This window comes from Corythoichthys intestinalis, chromosome 5, assembly GCF_030265065.1.
Source record: "Corythoichthys intestinalis isolate RoL2023-P3 chromosome 5, ASM3026506v1, whole genome shotgun sequence".
In the NCBI taxonomy this organism is placed as follows: domain Eukaryota; kingdom Metazoa; phylum Chordata; class Actinopteri; order Syngnathiformes; family Syngnathidae; genus Corythoichthys; species Corythoichthys intestinalis.
The window spans coordinates 316,766-331,102 of record NC_080399.1 but is presented as its reverse complement, the minus strand read 5'-3'; the positions used below and the strand labels follow the sequence as shown (position 1 = coordinate 331,102).

General features: G+C 48.7%; 1 protein-coding gene across 2 annotated transcripts; it reads left to right on the top strand.

Moving 5' to 3' along the window:
* Positions 1–324: 324 nt before the first annotated feature.
* Positions 325–9,895, top strand: LOC130915988 (tryptophan 5-hydroxylase 2-like). Of its 2 annotated transcripts, XM_057836308.1 has the most exons (11): positions 325–847; positions 914–1,030; positions 3,873–4,056; positions 4,132–4,226; positions 4,287–4,354; positions 4,433–4,629; positions 4,710–4,845; positions 4,909–5,035; positions 5,110–5,205; positions 5,617–5,750; positions 6,960–9,895. In XM_057836308.1, exons 1-11 carry the CDS (start codon positions 668–670, stop codon positions 7,132–7,134), a joined length of 1,509 nt encoding a protein of 502 aa, XP_057692291.1. In that variant the 5' UTR covers positions 325–667; the 3' UTR covers positions 7,135–9,895. The 2 variants fall into 2 exon arrangements, with proteins under 2 accessions (XP_057692291.1, XP_057692290.1); XM_057836307.1 differs by having other exon boundaries at positions 3,873–4,226.
* The last annotated feature ends 4,442 nt before the right edge of the window (positions 9,896–14,337 follow it).

The window sequence follows — 14,337 nt, the reverse complement described above, 5'->3', positions numbered from 1 at the left end:
AGGAAAGGGACCTGATATCAATAGGAAGTGAGTGACCCAATATCAACAGTAAGTGAGCTCAAATTGCCCCAAAACCAACAGGAAGTGACCTCATATCAACAGGAAGCGTATAGCGACCATCAGGGCAAAGCTACGGCTCAAGAACTGCCACTGATGACGGTAGAGGGCCAAATGGCTTCACTTTCGGCGTCACGGACGGCGCTAAATGTCCAATTTGTTTTGAGCGGATGGGAAGGGCGAACAAACGTTCCCCTTTCTCGGCCCGCCACGAGCCTGGACTTGGAGCTGCCGTCAAGCAGGCGTAGGCGTCTTTTTTTTACAAAGCGGCCGGCGCGTCGCTTCATAACACCGCCGCCTCATCTGAGAAGCTTTCATTTCCCGACCGACAGGAAATTGCGGCGGCCGCTCGCCCTCCTTATCGCGCGTCGGCTTATCCGCGCGCGAGACTTTGGGCTCGTACGTGCCGTCGGCAGATTAGAAAGTCTCCCCCTTTTGCGTGGACGTCATCGGCGGGCTCCGTTTTCAGAAGCGGGGGCCCCTCCCTCCGCGCCCTGCCTTTTTAAGCGGGGCGGCGTCGGTCGGTCGGGCCAGCTCGTCCGTCGTCTTCCGCGGCCGGCCGTCATTCAGACTGGAGCGCTCGTGGTACTCGTACACCCACTGGTACCCCATGGCGTCTTCCCACGTGAGCAAGGGCGGCGGACGGGAGGCGCCGGCGAAGCCGCCCGCCGCGCCACCCGCCATGATGATGTTCTCCAGCAAGTACTGGAGCCGGCGCGGGCTCTCCTTCGACTCGGCCGTGGCGGACGGACGCACGCCGCCGCCTTCGCGCCACACCGGCGGACAGATGGTGACCTCCGCCCGCCGGCCCGCCGGCCCGCCGGCTCGCGTTTGACCTCGGTAAATGCGCTTCCAGTCTCGTCGCCCGTCCTACACTCCCGCGGCGGAGAGCGTCGGAGGGCCTGGCCGGGCGGTGGTCTTCTCGCTCAAGAACGAAGTGGGACGCCTGGTCCGAGCGCTGCGACTATTCCAGGTGAGACGCGGCAAAACTCTTTCATTTTTGAACCGTTCCAAAAGGCCACATTTTCCGTCCAAATTGACATTTCAGGATATTGAAGCGCAGCAGGCAAAAAAAGTTCCAGTTCATTTCCCATGGTTCTATTTGACATTCCGTTGACAGGAAGTGGCCCAGTAACAACAGGAAATGAGCCGAAATCATCAAGAAGTGAGCCAAAAATGCCCCCAATTGAACAGGAAGTGAGCCATTATTTAACCGGAAACACTCTGATATGCCCCTGAATGAACAGGAAGTGACCCCGAAATGCCCCCCCCCCCCCACTCAACAGGAAGTGACCCAATAAAAATAGAAAATGACCCCAAATCAACAAGAAGTGGCCTGAAACAGCAGGAGGTGACCCAATAATATCCCCAGTTCAACAGGAAGTGACCCTAAAATTCCCCAAATCAAAAGGGAGCCCCCAAAATCAACAGGAAGTGAACTGAAATCAATTGGAAGTAAACCAATAACAACAGGAAATCACCCCCAAGCAGGATGTGACCCGTTATCAACCAGAAACACTCTGATATGTCCCTGAATGAACAGGAAGTGACCCCGAAATGCCCCCACAATCAACAGGAAGTGACCCAATAACAACAGGAAATCAAGCCCAAATCAACAGGAAGTGACCTGAATCAACAGGAAGTGACCCAAGCATGCCACTAAATCAACAGGAAGTGACCTAAAATGCCTCAAATCAACAAGAATTAACCCTGAAATGTGAGTGAACCGTTATTAACTGGAAACACCCTGATATGCCCCTGAATGAACTGGAAGTGCCCCCAAAATCAGCCGGAAGTGAATCAATATCAACAGGAAGTGATCCAATAACAACAGAAACTGACACCAAATGGCCTGAATGAACAGGAAGTGACACAGTAATATCCCCAATTCAACAGGAAGTGCCCCCAAATCAACAAGAATTGGCCCTGAAATGCCCCCCAAATCAACAGGAAGTGACCTGGATAAGCAGGAAGTGACCCAGAAATGCCCCCAATTCAGCAGGAAGTGACCTGCTATCAATCAGGGTCCCCCCAGGATGGATATAAATCGAAATTCGAGACTTTTAAGACCCTTTTTAATGCCAGTTCAACTGAAAATGAATACTTTTCTCGCACCCATTATTTAGATCATATTGAATCATATTGAAAAAATAAAGCACTGAGCATCAAATTGAACGCACATTTATTGAAGATACAATTAAAACACATTTAAATATAAGGTCTTTCAGAATTTCCCCCCCCCAGGATTAAATGGATTTTACACTATTATTGTAAAGCAACTTCAGAAATGACATTTGCAATACAGCAGGTTTCCCTTTTAAGAGGACCTAGTCAAGGTGGTAGGTAGGTGATTGTCAAGTTGGCCACCATAACTGTCAAGTGCTTGCAATTGGCAGTAAACGTTTTTTAAAAACAGCCACTAAATGGCAGTAGTTTACCATTCATTACCACAAAATAAAAAAGCTACACATGACCATTTCCCTTGGTAATCATTTTTTTCTAATCACATGACAAGAAGTATACAAAACACATGTTAATCCTTTGTTAGCTATTGAAGACATTTCTTTTAATCAGATAGAGAAAATCTATACTCTTATTAAATCAAGAAAACCATTGAAATATACCGGGAGGTGTTTTACTATCACCTACATTATAATTTGCTTATCACCATGCCATGTTATTCAGATCACCGTTACCCCGCACTCGTTCCAATAATAGACAGTGTCAACCCTGGTGTGTATCTGAGAGTGATGGTGAATCTACGACTCCGGTTTATCCATGCTAAGGCTAGTGCACCTGCCAATACCCCATTGAACATGGCTAACTCTTGAGTTCAAACTGCCAAATTCACATTCATTCGAAAGGCAAACCGTGCAGAAATACATTATTGCATCGAACACATTTTCATTGGAGAAATTGGCAACTTACTTTGAAATGTTAAGCAGGTCCACGGCCTTCGCATGACCCATAAACTGCCACCCAAAGTATCTGGATGCGACTTGGTCGCCGATCCGATACCTCACATGCTGGTCCAACTGTTTGGACTTGGTTGTCTTGTTGAGGCTTTCGTCCGACATAACAACTAAGGCATCTGAGCAGTTCCTTGCGTTAGCACACAGTACTGCGTGATTGCCTGCTGTTGTAATGTTTATGCTAATGAAGCTAACGGCGAGGTGCAGCGCATCGTAACAATTCTACGCCTCATCTTAGTTATGGATTTAAAAAAAACAAAACTTCATCACGGATATAATTTAGGTTGCACCGAGATGTTCTTGAAAATTAAAACCACGGTGAAAAAATTCCAGATTTACGACAGCTAACTTAAAACTTAAAACTAAATTCAATGCTTTTTTAATACGTTTGATAACCCGCGGCCCTGTCAACTGCACGTGACCATCAGATGCCCCAAATCAACATATGGGTTTGGGTTTGGCCAGGCAAGGGTCTGCGAGTCCGGTCCTTGAGAGCTGCTCTCCAGCTTGTTTTCCACGTCTCCCTCCTTTGATCAATTCATCGGCAAGCTGGGCAGGAGTACTATCCCGATGATTTGATTCAGTTGTTAAAAGGTGGGAGGGAGGGAGGGAGACATGGAAAACAAGCTGGATAGCAGCTCTGGAGGACCGGACTTGCAGACCCCTGGGTTAGGCTACCGTGGCAATTTCCCCAGAAATGGCATTTTCTAGCCGTCGAGCTCATACGGCCAAATTTGACGAGGGCCTGGTGCCGCCAAACTGTCCGCCCGAAAGCGGCCGGCCGGCCGGCGCAAACATCGTCGGTCCTTTCCCGAAACGGTGACCCGTACGGCGCTTTGGCAGGAGAAGCGAGTCAACCTGAAGCACATCGAATCGCGCGCTTCCAGGCGCGCCGCCGACGAGGTGGAGATCTTGGTGGACTGCGTCTGCGACGAGAAAGACTTTGAGGAGCTGCTGGAAGTTCTGAAGGAGCGCGTGGACATCCTGTCCTCGGACACGCCCGAGCGCGTCTGGGCGGCGCCGGACGGTCGGTCGCTCGCTCGCTCGCTCGCCCGCCCCGCTTCACACTGCCGCCTGACGCGCGCCCCTGTATGTGTCGCAGATGACGTTCCCTGGTTCCCCATGAAGATCTCCGAACTGGATCAGTGCTCGCACAGAGTCTTGATGTACGGATCGGAACTGGACGCCGAGCACCCGGTACGTCGGTCCGTCGCGAGCGGGCTCGCCGCGTGCTCATTTGGCTCTCTTCCTCCTCAGGGTTTCAAAGACCCGGTTTACCGTCAGCGCCGCAAGTATTTCGTGGAGGTGGCCATGAAGTACAAGTTGTAAGTGCGCGCGCCTCCGTCCGGCTTCTGCGTTTTGCGGCGGCCGAGTAACGCTGTGTTTGTGGCGCTCGACGGCAGCGGAGAGCCCATCCCCCGCGTGGAGTACACCCCCGAGGAGGTGCGCACCTGGGGCGTGGTCTTCGGGGAGCTCGGCAAGCTGTACCCCACGCACGCTTGCAAAGAGTACCTGAAGAACCTGCCCTTGCTCGGCCGGCACTGCGGCTATCGGCGCGACAACATTCCTCAGCTGGAGGACGTCTCGCGCTTCCTCAGAGGTCGGCGGCAGTTTTTTGGCCTTTTGGCCGGCTCTGCGGCGGCTTTTCCGACCGGCCCGCGCTTTTCTTCGCTCTTCCAGAGCGCTCCGGCTTCACCGTGCGACCGGTGGCGGGTTACCTGTCGCCGCGAGACTTCCTGGCGGGTCTGGCCTACCGAGTCTTCAACTGCACGCAATACGTCCGTCACGGCAGCGACCCGCTCTACACGCCCGAACCGTGAGCCGGCCGACGGCTCGTCCGGACTCCCCGGCTCGCGGCTGAGCCGCTTTGGCCTTTCAGGGACACGTGTCACGAGCTCCTGGGTCACGTTCCCCTGCTGGCCGACCCCAAGTTCGCTCGGTTTTCTCAGGAGATCGGCCTGGCCTCCCTCGGCGCTTCCGACCTCGACGTGCAGAAACTGGCCACGGTGAGTACGAGACTCGGGGTGGGGGGGGGGCCGTCCTCCTCCCTCCCGGCTCACCGGCGCGCGTCTTCCGTCAGTGTTACTTCTTCACCGTGGAGTTTGGCCTCTGCAAACAAGAAGGTCAGCTGAGAGCCTACGGCGCCGGCTTGCTGTCGTCCATCGGAGAGCTCAAGGTACGAACCGGGAAACTCATTTTGCTCGGCATTCTCTTTATTTTTGGACGGATAAGTTAACTCGTCGGCGCGGCGCCACATCTAATCCATCGTTTTCTGTTTTACGGGCCACGTGCCCGAGTAACTTCCTGTTCATTTTTTACTCACTTCCTTGAATGAAAATGGAACTCTTTTGAGCTCCTAACTCATCGGCCGTTAATTGTTTGAACTCGCGCGACCGCGGACACCGACGTGAGAGGAGCACAGCGGTGCGCTCGCGCCCTCCGTCCCGCAAATCTCCGTTTTTGCGGATGAGCCGCGAGGTTCCCGTCGGGCAAAAGGACCCCACGGGCGCGCCCGTCTCGGTCCCTTCCGGCGATTGCAAAACGAATGGCTTTGCCGGCCGAATCGTTTCCTTTTTTGTTTCTCCAGCACGCCTTGTCGCCCGAGGCGCGCGTGATGCCCTTTGACCCGGAGACCACCTGCGGGCAAGAATGTCTCATCACCTGCTTCCAGGAGGTTTACTTTGTCTCGGACAGCTTCGACGAGGCCAAGCAGAAGATGCGGTAAAGACGCCTTTCCTACTTCCTCTCGCATAAAAGAACTGGGATACCGGCGAGCGTCTCCTGAGCTGCCCTGGAGACGCTCGCCGGTATCCCAGTTCTTTTATGCGACGCGCGGAATATGTTCAATAAGAGTCCTTTTAGACAGATTGCCGGAATCACGCCAGCCAGCCGAACCGCACTTGCGCAATTCCGACGGCCCGGGCCGGCGAAACCCCGACGACCCGGCCAAAAGGCCAAACTCCACGCGGTTAGTCTTAACCCCTTTTACTGACTCCATTTTAAAAGCTGGAAAAAGACAAACACAGATCGACAATTTATTCCAAGTCGGCAGCGATCATACAGCGCAGAGAGACTCAGGCGAGGACGCAAACTGGATCCATTGTCACCCTATCACAAGCCGACAAAAGACTGCCAAGAAAAATGACAACAATTGCTTAAACATTCAGTCTTTTAGAGGCTCTGGTGAGGCGGGCTGCGGTCTGAAAGAAAGGTGTGTTTGGGATTATTATCTGTCGTGGGTTGGACAGGAGGATTCGGGCAGTACTGTTGTCAGGGCAACGAGAGTTAAGGATTTTGCCATCCTCGGCGCCACGCGAGTGCTGAGCGTTCACTTTTCGGTCGCGGTGTCCTCCGTATCAGATGTTCCTTGTGGCGAGACGAGATGTCCCGCCATTTGTTCCGGACTGTCCAGAAGAGCTGATTTTGCGGTGCGGACGTGGGCTTGTAGATGTCTTGCCTATCACCTGCTTGTCAGTGTCAATCTTTCTCAGTCAGCTGCATGACGTGCGCGTCGGGCTTCCGTGGTCAGAAGGCTTCCTGTATCTGTTCTGCCCTTTTCTGCCCGTTGTCTCGGCGCTGCAAATTCGAATCGTTTCAAGTCCGACTGTTCATGATATCAAATATATTCTGCTTGTCATTTATATTATATTGGGTGTGTTAGAGGGCGGCGCACGCAAAATTTCGGTTGGCGTCAACTTTGGATTCCGGCAGGAATACCAGTCGCGCTATACTTCGCCAAGCGACCCGGCCTCAAGCGAGAGTCGTAGGCCTGCGGCGCTCGCTACGCGACTCAGCGCCGCAGACCTCCCGTCCGTCCTCCGAACATTATCGGAGGCGGTTCTTACGCGCCAAAATCGAACATGTTTTTCTATGACGCCTGCGTCACTCCTCCTAAGGCCGCCGATCCCCTGCCCTCTTTTTGTTTTTCAGAGAGTTCGCCAAGACCATCCGGCGTCCCTTCTCGGTGTACTACGACCCGTACACGCAGAGCGTCGACCTGCTGAAAGACACGCGCGGCATCGAGGACGTGGTCAACAACCTCCGCGGCGACCTGACCACCGTCTGCGACGCGCTGGCCAAGATGAACACCTATATGGGCATCTGAGCGCGCCGGCCGTCGTCCGACAAACGATAGAAACCGTTAGACGGCTTTTAGCCCGAACCCGTTCTGTCAATCGAGTATGAAATAAAGGTGTCGCCGTAAGCAAACCTTCTTCGGTGTCTTCTTAACGGACCGAGCGACCGACAGACGTCCGTTTGAATCCGCGCGCGCGACATTACCTGTGATGCGGGGGTGTCCTCGAGGTCATCGAACACGCTGCCGCCGAAACCCGCGCTCAAGCCGAGCCTTTCGCGATGAAGGAATCCGACCTTTCGGCCAGACTGCCGTGAACGCCGCCGGGCGGGACCGCACTACGACCCGACTAAAAGGCCAAACTTGCCGCGTTTTAAGCCCGCAGTCGACCGTAGGTGCGGCCGCTGTCAATCTTCTGCGGTCAGGGTGAGGTTGCGCTGATCCTGCAACTGTTACTCATTGGCATCGGGCTCTTTCGTCCGCCCACATACAGTCTTGCTTGTTTACCAAAGCTATGATTAAATGCCTTTTTATGGTACGTTAGAATAATACACTCGGTTACTACGAGAAAAGGTACTATTCCCTTCAATGACTATATCACACCGATTCTCGGAGTAACTGGAAACGCGACGCTAACGAGAGTCCGCGTCTACGATCCGCCCGTGAGACGCTTTCTGGAAATGTACCTAATAACCCCCGAAACACACAGAGTCCGTCCGCCGCGCTACGCTCTGCGCCGTTCCGAATGACGCAACAAATACGACGCAGATCGCGCGCGCGATGCCCATCGCCCGCAGCGTTCGGTCCGTGCCATGCGGTCCGTACACCCGCGGACTCTAGACGCGCGTGCGCAAAACGGAGGAGACAACGTGATCAGATCAACACAAAGTTGATGATTGTGATAGTATTTTCAGGGAGAAAAAACACGCCAAATAGCACAAAGGCCAATAGTACAGTTTAGCTACAGTTAAATTCCGTTCAACACACGCACACAATAATACAGTATATCATCTAGGTACGCCCACACGCTAGAAGTAAGATCGGGGCTAAAAAATCCAGCCCGACCTGACCCAGCCGGGCACGCGGGTATTAAAGCCCGACCCGGCCCGATCGATGAACTTGATTTGCGGGCCCGGGCCGAAAACACATCAAATTTTGCGCTTTATTTGTAGGGCGGAGCACGAACCCCCACTGAAATGTTAGGTTTTATTTGTGAGGAGTCGGGAGAAGGAGGAAATGCCATACGTCAGTCAGACCCGGACAGAGCACTGCTTGGAAAAAACAAATGAAAGCCCAACTTATGTCAAGAATTCTCCCAAACAAGACTGTGCATGCATAATCAATAAACACTGATATATTTGTGTGTCTGTTCATGTTTCATTTCCTTGGCAATTAAATGCAGCAGCATTGATTTGAATTTCCTCGAGTTAGCAGTGCAAATGCAAGTTTTTTAAATGTTGAAACATATTTTTATAATGCGTTTTCACAACGAAATAACCCCGGAAAAGATCAATATATTTCTGGCTCCTGCATGTTTGCAATTCCCATCCATGGCCTTTCATCCAAATGATTTATTTTTGAACAAGTATTCCTTAGTTTAACATCCATACATCGTTTTAGTTTGCATATATAAATCTATATTTATTACAAAAACGTTAGCGAGAGAGAAGCCCGGCCCGAATGTCATAATTGACATTTTAGGCCCGACCCTGCACGAAATTCGGGTCGGATCAGGTTCGGGCTTAAAGTGATTCTCTAAGTACATGTAGGCTCTAATAAACCACAATTGTTCTCTTGTACTAAAATATGTTGTTAGAAACACATCAGATGTTCAATCAATGGCAATATTTTATAATATTTAGTCCATATTTTGACCGTTAGTTGGCGCCATGGTTTGCGGGCTCGCAGTGATGACGTCATTGGGAGCTTTCCAAATGTGTAGCGTGTTCAACAATTGCTTATTGTTGCCTTAAGTCGCCAAATAAAATGGCACCATGTGCTGCTTTTGGATGCAATTTCCAGTCAAATGGAAACAAGGGGAGTGAAGTGAGTGGTCAAGGTGGAATGATTATTTTGAGTGAATAAATGTGCATAAGTGGAAGCTTCTCCCCCTTTTTGGGCCCTGTATGCACCTATCCCACCCACCACGCGTTGCAACTGGATTTTTCCTGGAGCCAAGGAATCCATCTATTTTCTGGATCCGACGGTCCCACCGCGTCTGCAATATTGGTGTCGGATCTGTCCATTTGTTTGATTCGACGGTCCCACAGCGGCTTTTCGGATCCGTCTATTTGGTGGAATCGACCGCCTGATCGTGGCTGGCTGCGACATTGCCATGGGATCGGTCTAATTCCTGGATCTTCGTGTGAGTCAAAAACGCGGATTTGGATTACTATTGCTATCTTTTTTTGTTGACTGTTCTTTGTGGGAGTTTTCCCCAAATCATACCAAATATTTCAAGCACTATGGCAGGCTACAGTGACGACAGTGACTCTGACGTGGACCTTACAACAATGTTGGAGTTGGTCAGGGAACGCGTGTTTGCGTACTGCTGAGCTCCCGAGTGAAGAGTGGTCAAGGTGGAAATATTTTTTTTTGGGTGAATAAATGTGCATAAGTGGACGCTTCTCCCCTTTTTGGTACTTTTATACACGTATCCTAGCTACCACGCGTTACAATGTACAATACAAGGTGTGCTCTTTGCCCCGTACTGTATGTAAAGCACACGACAGCTCTGGATGCCAACAATCTACATAATTATATTGGGATAAGTTTGAAAACGCAACATGCTTACCTTGAATATCTGCTCATAAAACCGGACAGCATACACTCTCGCTCCCAACAGCACTCTCTCGCATCACCAGTTCTGCCCAACTTTTGTCTTATCAGGTATTTGCTGCACGCATTTTTCCCTGAAGCTCGTCTTGTGCTGTCCTGCTCTTCACTTTTCAGATCAGGTTCAAATAGGAAGGGTAGAACTGACGACATGTTGGGAAAGCTAAAGAGTGACACGCTGGAATTTCCACAACGGGACCGGTGACGTCACGCACTGCGACGTAACAAGAACGGCGAGCTATCACTTCAAATGATTTGACAAACTTTATTAAAACAAAAACATTGAGAGGGGTTTTAATATCAAATTATAATAAATGATACTAACATGTATCTTTTAAGAATGACCTGACTTAAAATGAGAGGATCCCTTTAAGAGCTTACCTCCAACGCGCGCATGCACATGCACATACAATTGCCAGTTTGAGTAAATCCGCATAGAGGTCTAGCTCACTTTTTCTTTTTCTCCGCGTTGCCGCATCAAAACCACCAATAACGACCAATGCAGCACTTCCTAGTGACGCTACAATAGTATTAGGAGGAATGTCATTTTAAAATATATTGTGTGAATACACGGGCACTGTACATCCCATGCAAATGACATTTTGCTTTGTGTCCATTTCAATCAAATATGGTTCAAATGAGATGCATAACACATGATTTAATTTGAAAGAGCTGCCGTTCTATTTCCTGTTTGGTGCGTGCTAAACAGCAGGACTTGATCCGGCCGCAGGTTGACGGAGCAGAAACTAGACCTCGTGCGTATTTTAGTTTTGACGCATCAGAATCGGATAGGCCGACTCGGGCGCACGCGGATCGGAGCTGAGCGACTCCGCCTTATGTATCTGATAGACAGAAGAAAATTCATTGTGCTGAAAAATGACAAAAAGGCTATTATGGAAATAATCAGTGCGTTCATCATAAAAATACCTTCTTTGACAATTGATATTAGACAATTTGTCTGATCAAAATGCTATTCATTCCAGAAGTTTTTATTCATTTCATTTGGACTTTTCATGAATCATTTTGCTTGTTTAGTTTTGGAGCTTGTTAAGCTCCTGTTTACGGTGCAGTCCGTTTTATTGCTTGTTTTCTTGCATTCTGCACACATTTAAATAAAAGTGAGCAGTCACTCATTGTTCTGATTCTTTCTTTGAATATTGCCTCACGTGTGTGTGTTTACATCAGGGCCTGCCCAGGCATTTTGAGGGCCCTAAGCAAAATAATGCCAAGGGGCCCATATTTTTGGCCAACCATTTCGTCACAGTGTACTGTGAAAGCCATACATGCAATCCAACCCATACGTCCATATTTTGTATATTAATCATATTTTGTTGCATTGCATACTTCAAACTTCTCACACCAAATGACATGTAATGACAAGAAAATGGATGTTTGCATGGATAAACGGCAATACGGGCCACATTATTCGCGATGCTCTATTAACAACGTATAAAATGAGGTTGCCAGATTGGGAGCCCCCTAGTGGTCAGGGGCCCCTAAGCAGCTGCATAGTCTGTGTAATATTGTATAGGCTGGGCCGGCCTTGGTTTACATCGGGAGAAAATCATTTTTTTCCAATATTAAAGCAAGTGCAACAGGAACGGCGCTAGGATCTTGAGAAAAAGCTTGCAGGCAGGCTCATCTTCAGTTATTTCTCTCTCCATCCATCCATCCATCCATCCATCCATCCATCCATCCATCCATCTATCACCCAACACGGTAGGGAGCACAGAACATGACACAAACTTCTCACCAAGCACAAGTTATGTCATTTTTCCTGCACAGAGTAGAATCAAATCACAAATATTGACTGAAATGATTGCACACGCCCATTTTTTTAGGGGGGGGGGGGGTTGACATTTCCAATAGAGTGCATTTATTTTTCCATACGCTGTCACAACAAACACACAAAACATTTTCTTTTTTAAATTATGAATCATTTTACAAACCAATTGGCAACATAACATAAATAGAAAATACTTGTGTCAAGGCATAAGGCGTAATAAATCTATCACTATCCATCACATTCAAAACTAAAAGGAAAAATGATATAGATCAAATGGAAGAACTTTCAGGAATTTTAGAAGTAAAATCGCTCTCTCTCTCCACTCATACCGATTTATGAAGGACGTCTAGTCTCCATTTGAAAGACAGGGTTGACTAAATCCGGACTACTTTTTCTGTAACGGTTGGACATGACCAGCAGGCGGCGGGGTGTAGCCATGTATATTAGGTGATGGCAGAGGTAAGTAGAAAGAGGATGGAAAATGAAGACGAGTTACAAACATCTTGTTCCTTAATACATTTACAGTACCTCCTCCAACACACCCGAATCAAATGATCGGGCTTCCGGAGAGCTCGCCGATGACATCATCATTTGATTCAAGTGCGTTATGGAAGAGAGTTATGGAAAACGCCACAGGTTAGGTGGTCAGAGAAAGACCAAGGCCCCTTATGTCTGTCTTGTTGAAAATCTTACAATGGCTTCCATTCCTTCAAAATGAATGAAATTGGAAAAGTTCTGCTCCGTGCATATACTGATTGTGGTGTTTTAAATGATTCTTAAGACCTCTCATATCAGGGTCCTTTTGTTTTTGGATGTATTCCTTTTTTGAAAAAATAAAAAATGTGATATTGATACATTATTCAGCCTTATGCTTTAACACAAGTGGTTTGTGTTCATATTATGACAAAGTTGACAATCGTTTCGTGAAATTATTCATAATTAGAAAAAAAAAAAAGCAAGAATTTAACGGGCACACACAAAATATAAGCGTCGGCGGCGGCTATCGGAACTGGCCGGGTTTGGTTCATAAACGTTGCTCCGATTCGAGCCGGATGTTGTAAAAAGTTCGGTGTGCAGTAGAAAAATGACTGCAGTTTTACCGCAAAGCAAACAATTTGAGCCAGGGGTCAGCAACCTTTTTGGGTATGAGTGCCACTTTCAAATTTTCTTGTCAATTAGTGTGCCACCCCAAGATTAATGACGCGCATCCGAATTTTTATATTCAGCAGAGCTGTAATTTTACTCCAAATAAAAAAAACATGGACATACATTTAATTTGTATAACTACCATTCGTCTTCATCAATTAACTAAAAACTAATGCATATTGTCGAAAATATCAAAACTTGAAAATAAGTGCAACAGTAATAACAGCTGTACAGCTGCACCATTTTATGCAAACATATCACACACACACACACACACACACCCCAGCACGCAAAGGGGAACAACAGGTGTGATTCTCAGTGCAGGTCTCTCACAGTACAGAGAGCCTTCAAAGTCAGAACAGCCGACTCTTACATTTTGTCTTGTTCACTAGCAACTTAAACAGTCAATTATATGCACAATTTTACATTTTATATTACGAATATAAAAGATACCTACTTTAATGTGTTCCTTGGCCCTGATTTCTATGAATTTTCATGTTTTGTCTCGGAGTGGCGTTTGACACTTGTTGTGCGACACACAACTCTCTCGAGGCATAATGCACAAAAAGAGCTACCAGAAGTAACCAGGCAACCAGTTGTTACCGGTATCCCCAAGGGGCCGCTGTCCCCTACAATATGATCGGCTTGCTAGTTAAGCGTAGAAGAAGAATTGAGCGTCTGGGCGAGAAAAAGAGCGGGAGCGAAGGAAGGTGTTGAGAGAGAGCGGAGAGCGCCGTGAAAAGGAGAGAAGACGCTGTGTCCCCCGCTGGTTTTTGTTCTGTTGAATAAAAGTCTCCAGTAAAACGCCATCCAACGCGTCACAGTGTTTTTATACACATTGCCACCTCTCCGAAGTAAGCACCGGACGAATCGACGGCAACGAGCCACGTTAATCGCCGGTCCACTCCATACTACAGTGCAAGCATCGCTTCACCCGCTGCCCTGACCTGACAGCTGGCAATCGGGGTCCAACCGGAGTGTTGCGATGCGCCGGGACAGGGGTGTACAGTCCTGTATCTTAAGCGACCGGCCTCCGCGCCGTGGCGAGTGTGTGACATCGGGATCTCAATTCAAAGTTAAAGCGACGGGGCTCCCGGCGCGGACGCCGGCGATTCGCCGGCTGTCTACTCGCTTACTGGCCCGCCGGCTTCCACGCTGGGGCTTGGAGTAACAGTACCAAAAAGTGCAGATTGTACTTCCACCAGCTCTCTGACTGGTTGGCTTCGTGACACGTTAGTAGCGTGTGCTGAATTGAGAGCGCAGAATTGAGCGCGCAGAGGAAAAAAAAAAAAAAAACGACGAGCGCAGGAATCGAGAAATTGAAGAGCTGGAAGTGTTCTCAAAATCCATAATTGTTCGCAAATAACGCTATAGGCAGAGGGGTCGGGAGGGACGCTCCTGTAAAGCCCTAAATAACAGGGCGTGCAACTAAAAATGTCTTAATTTCAGGTTTAAAAAAAAAAATA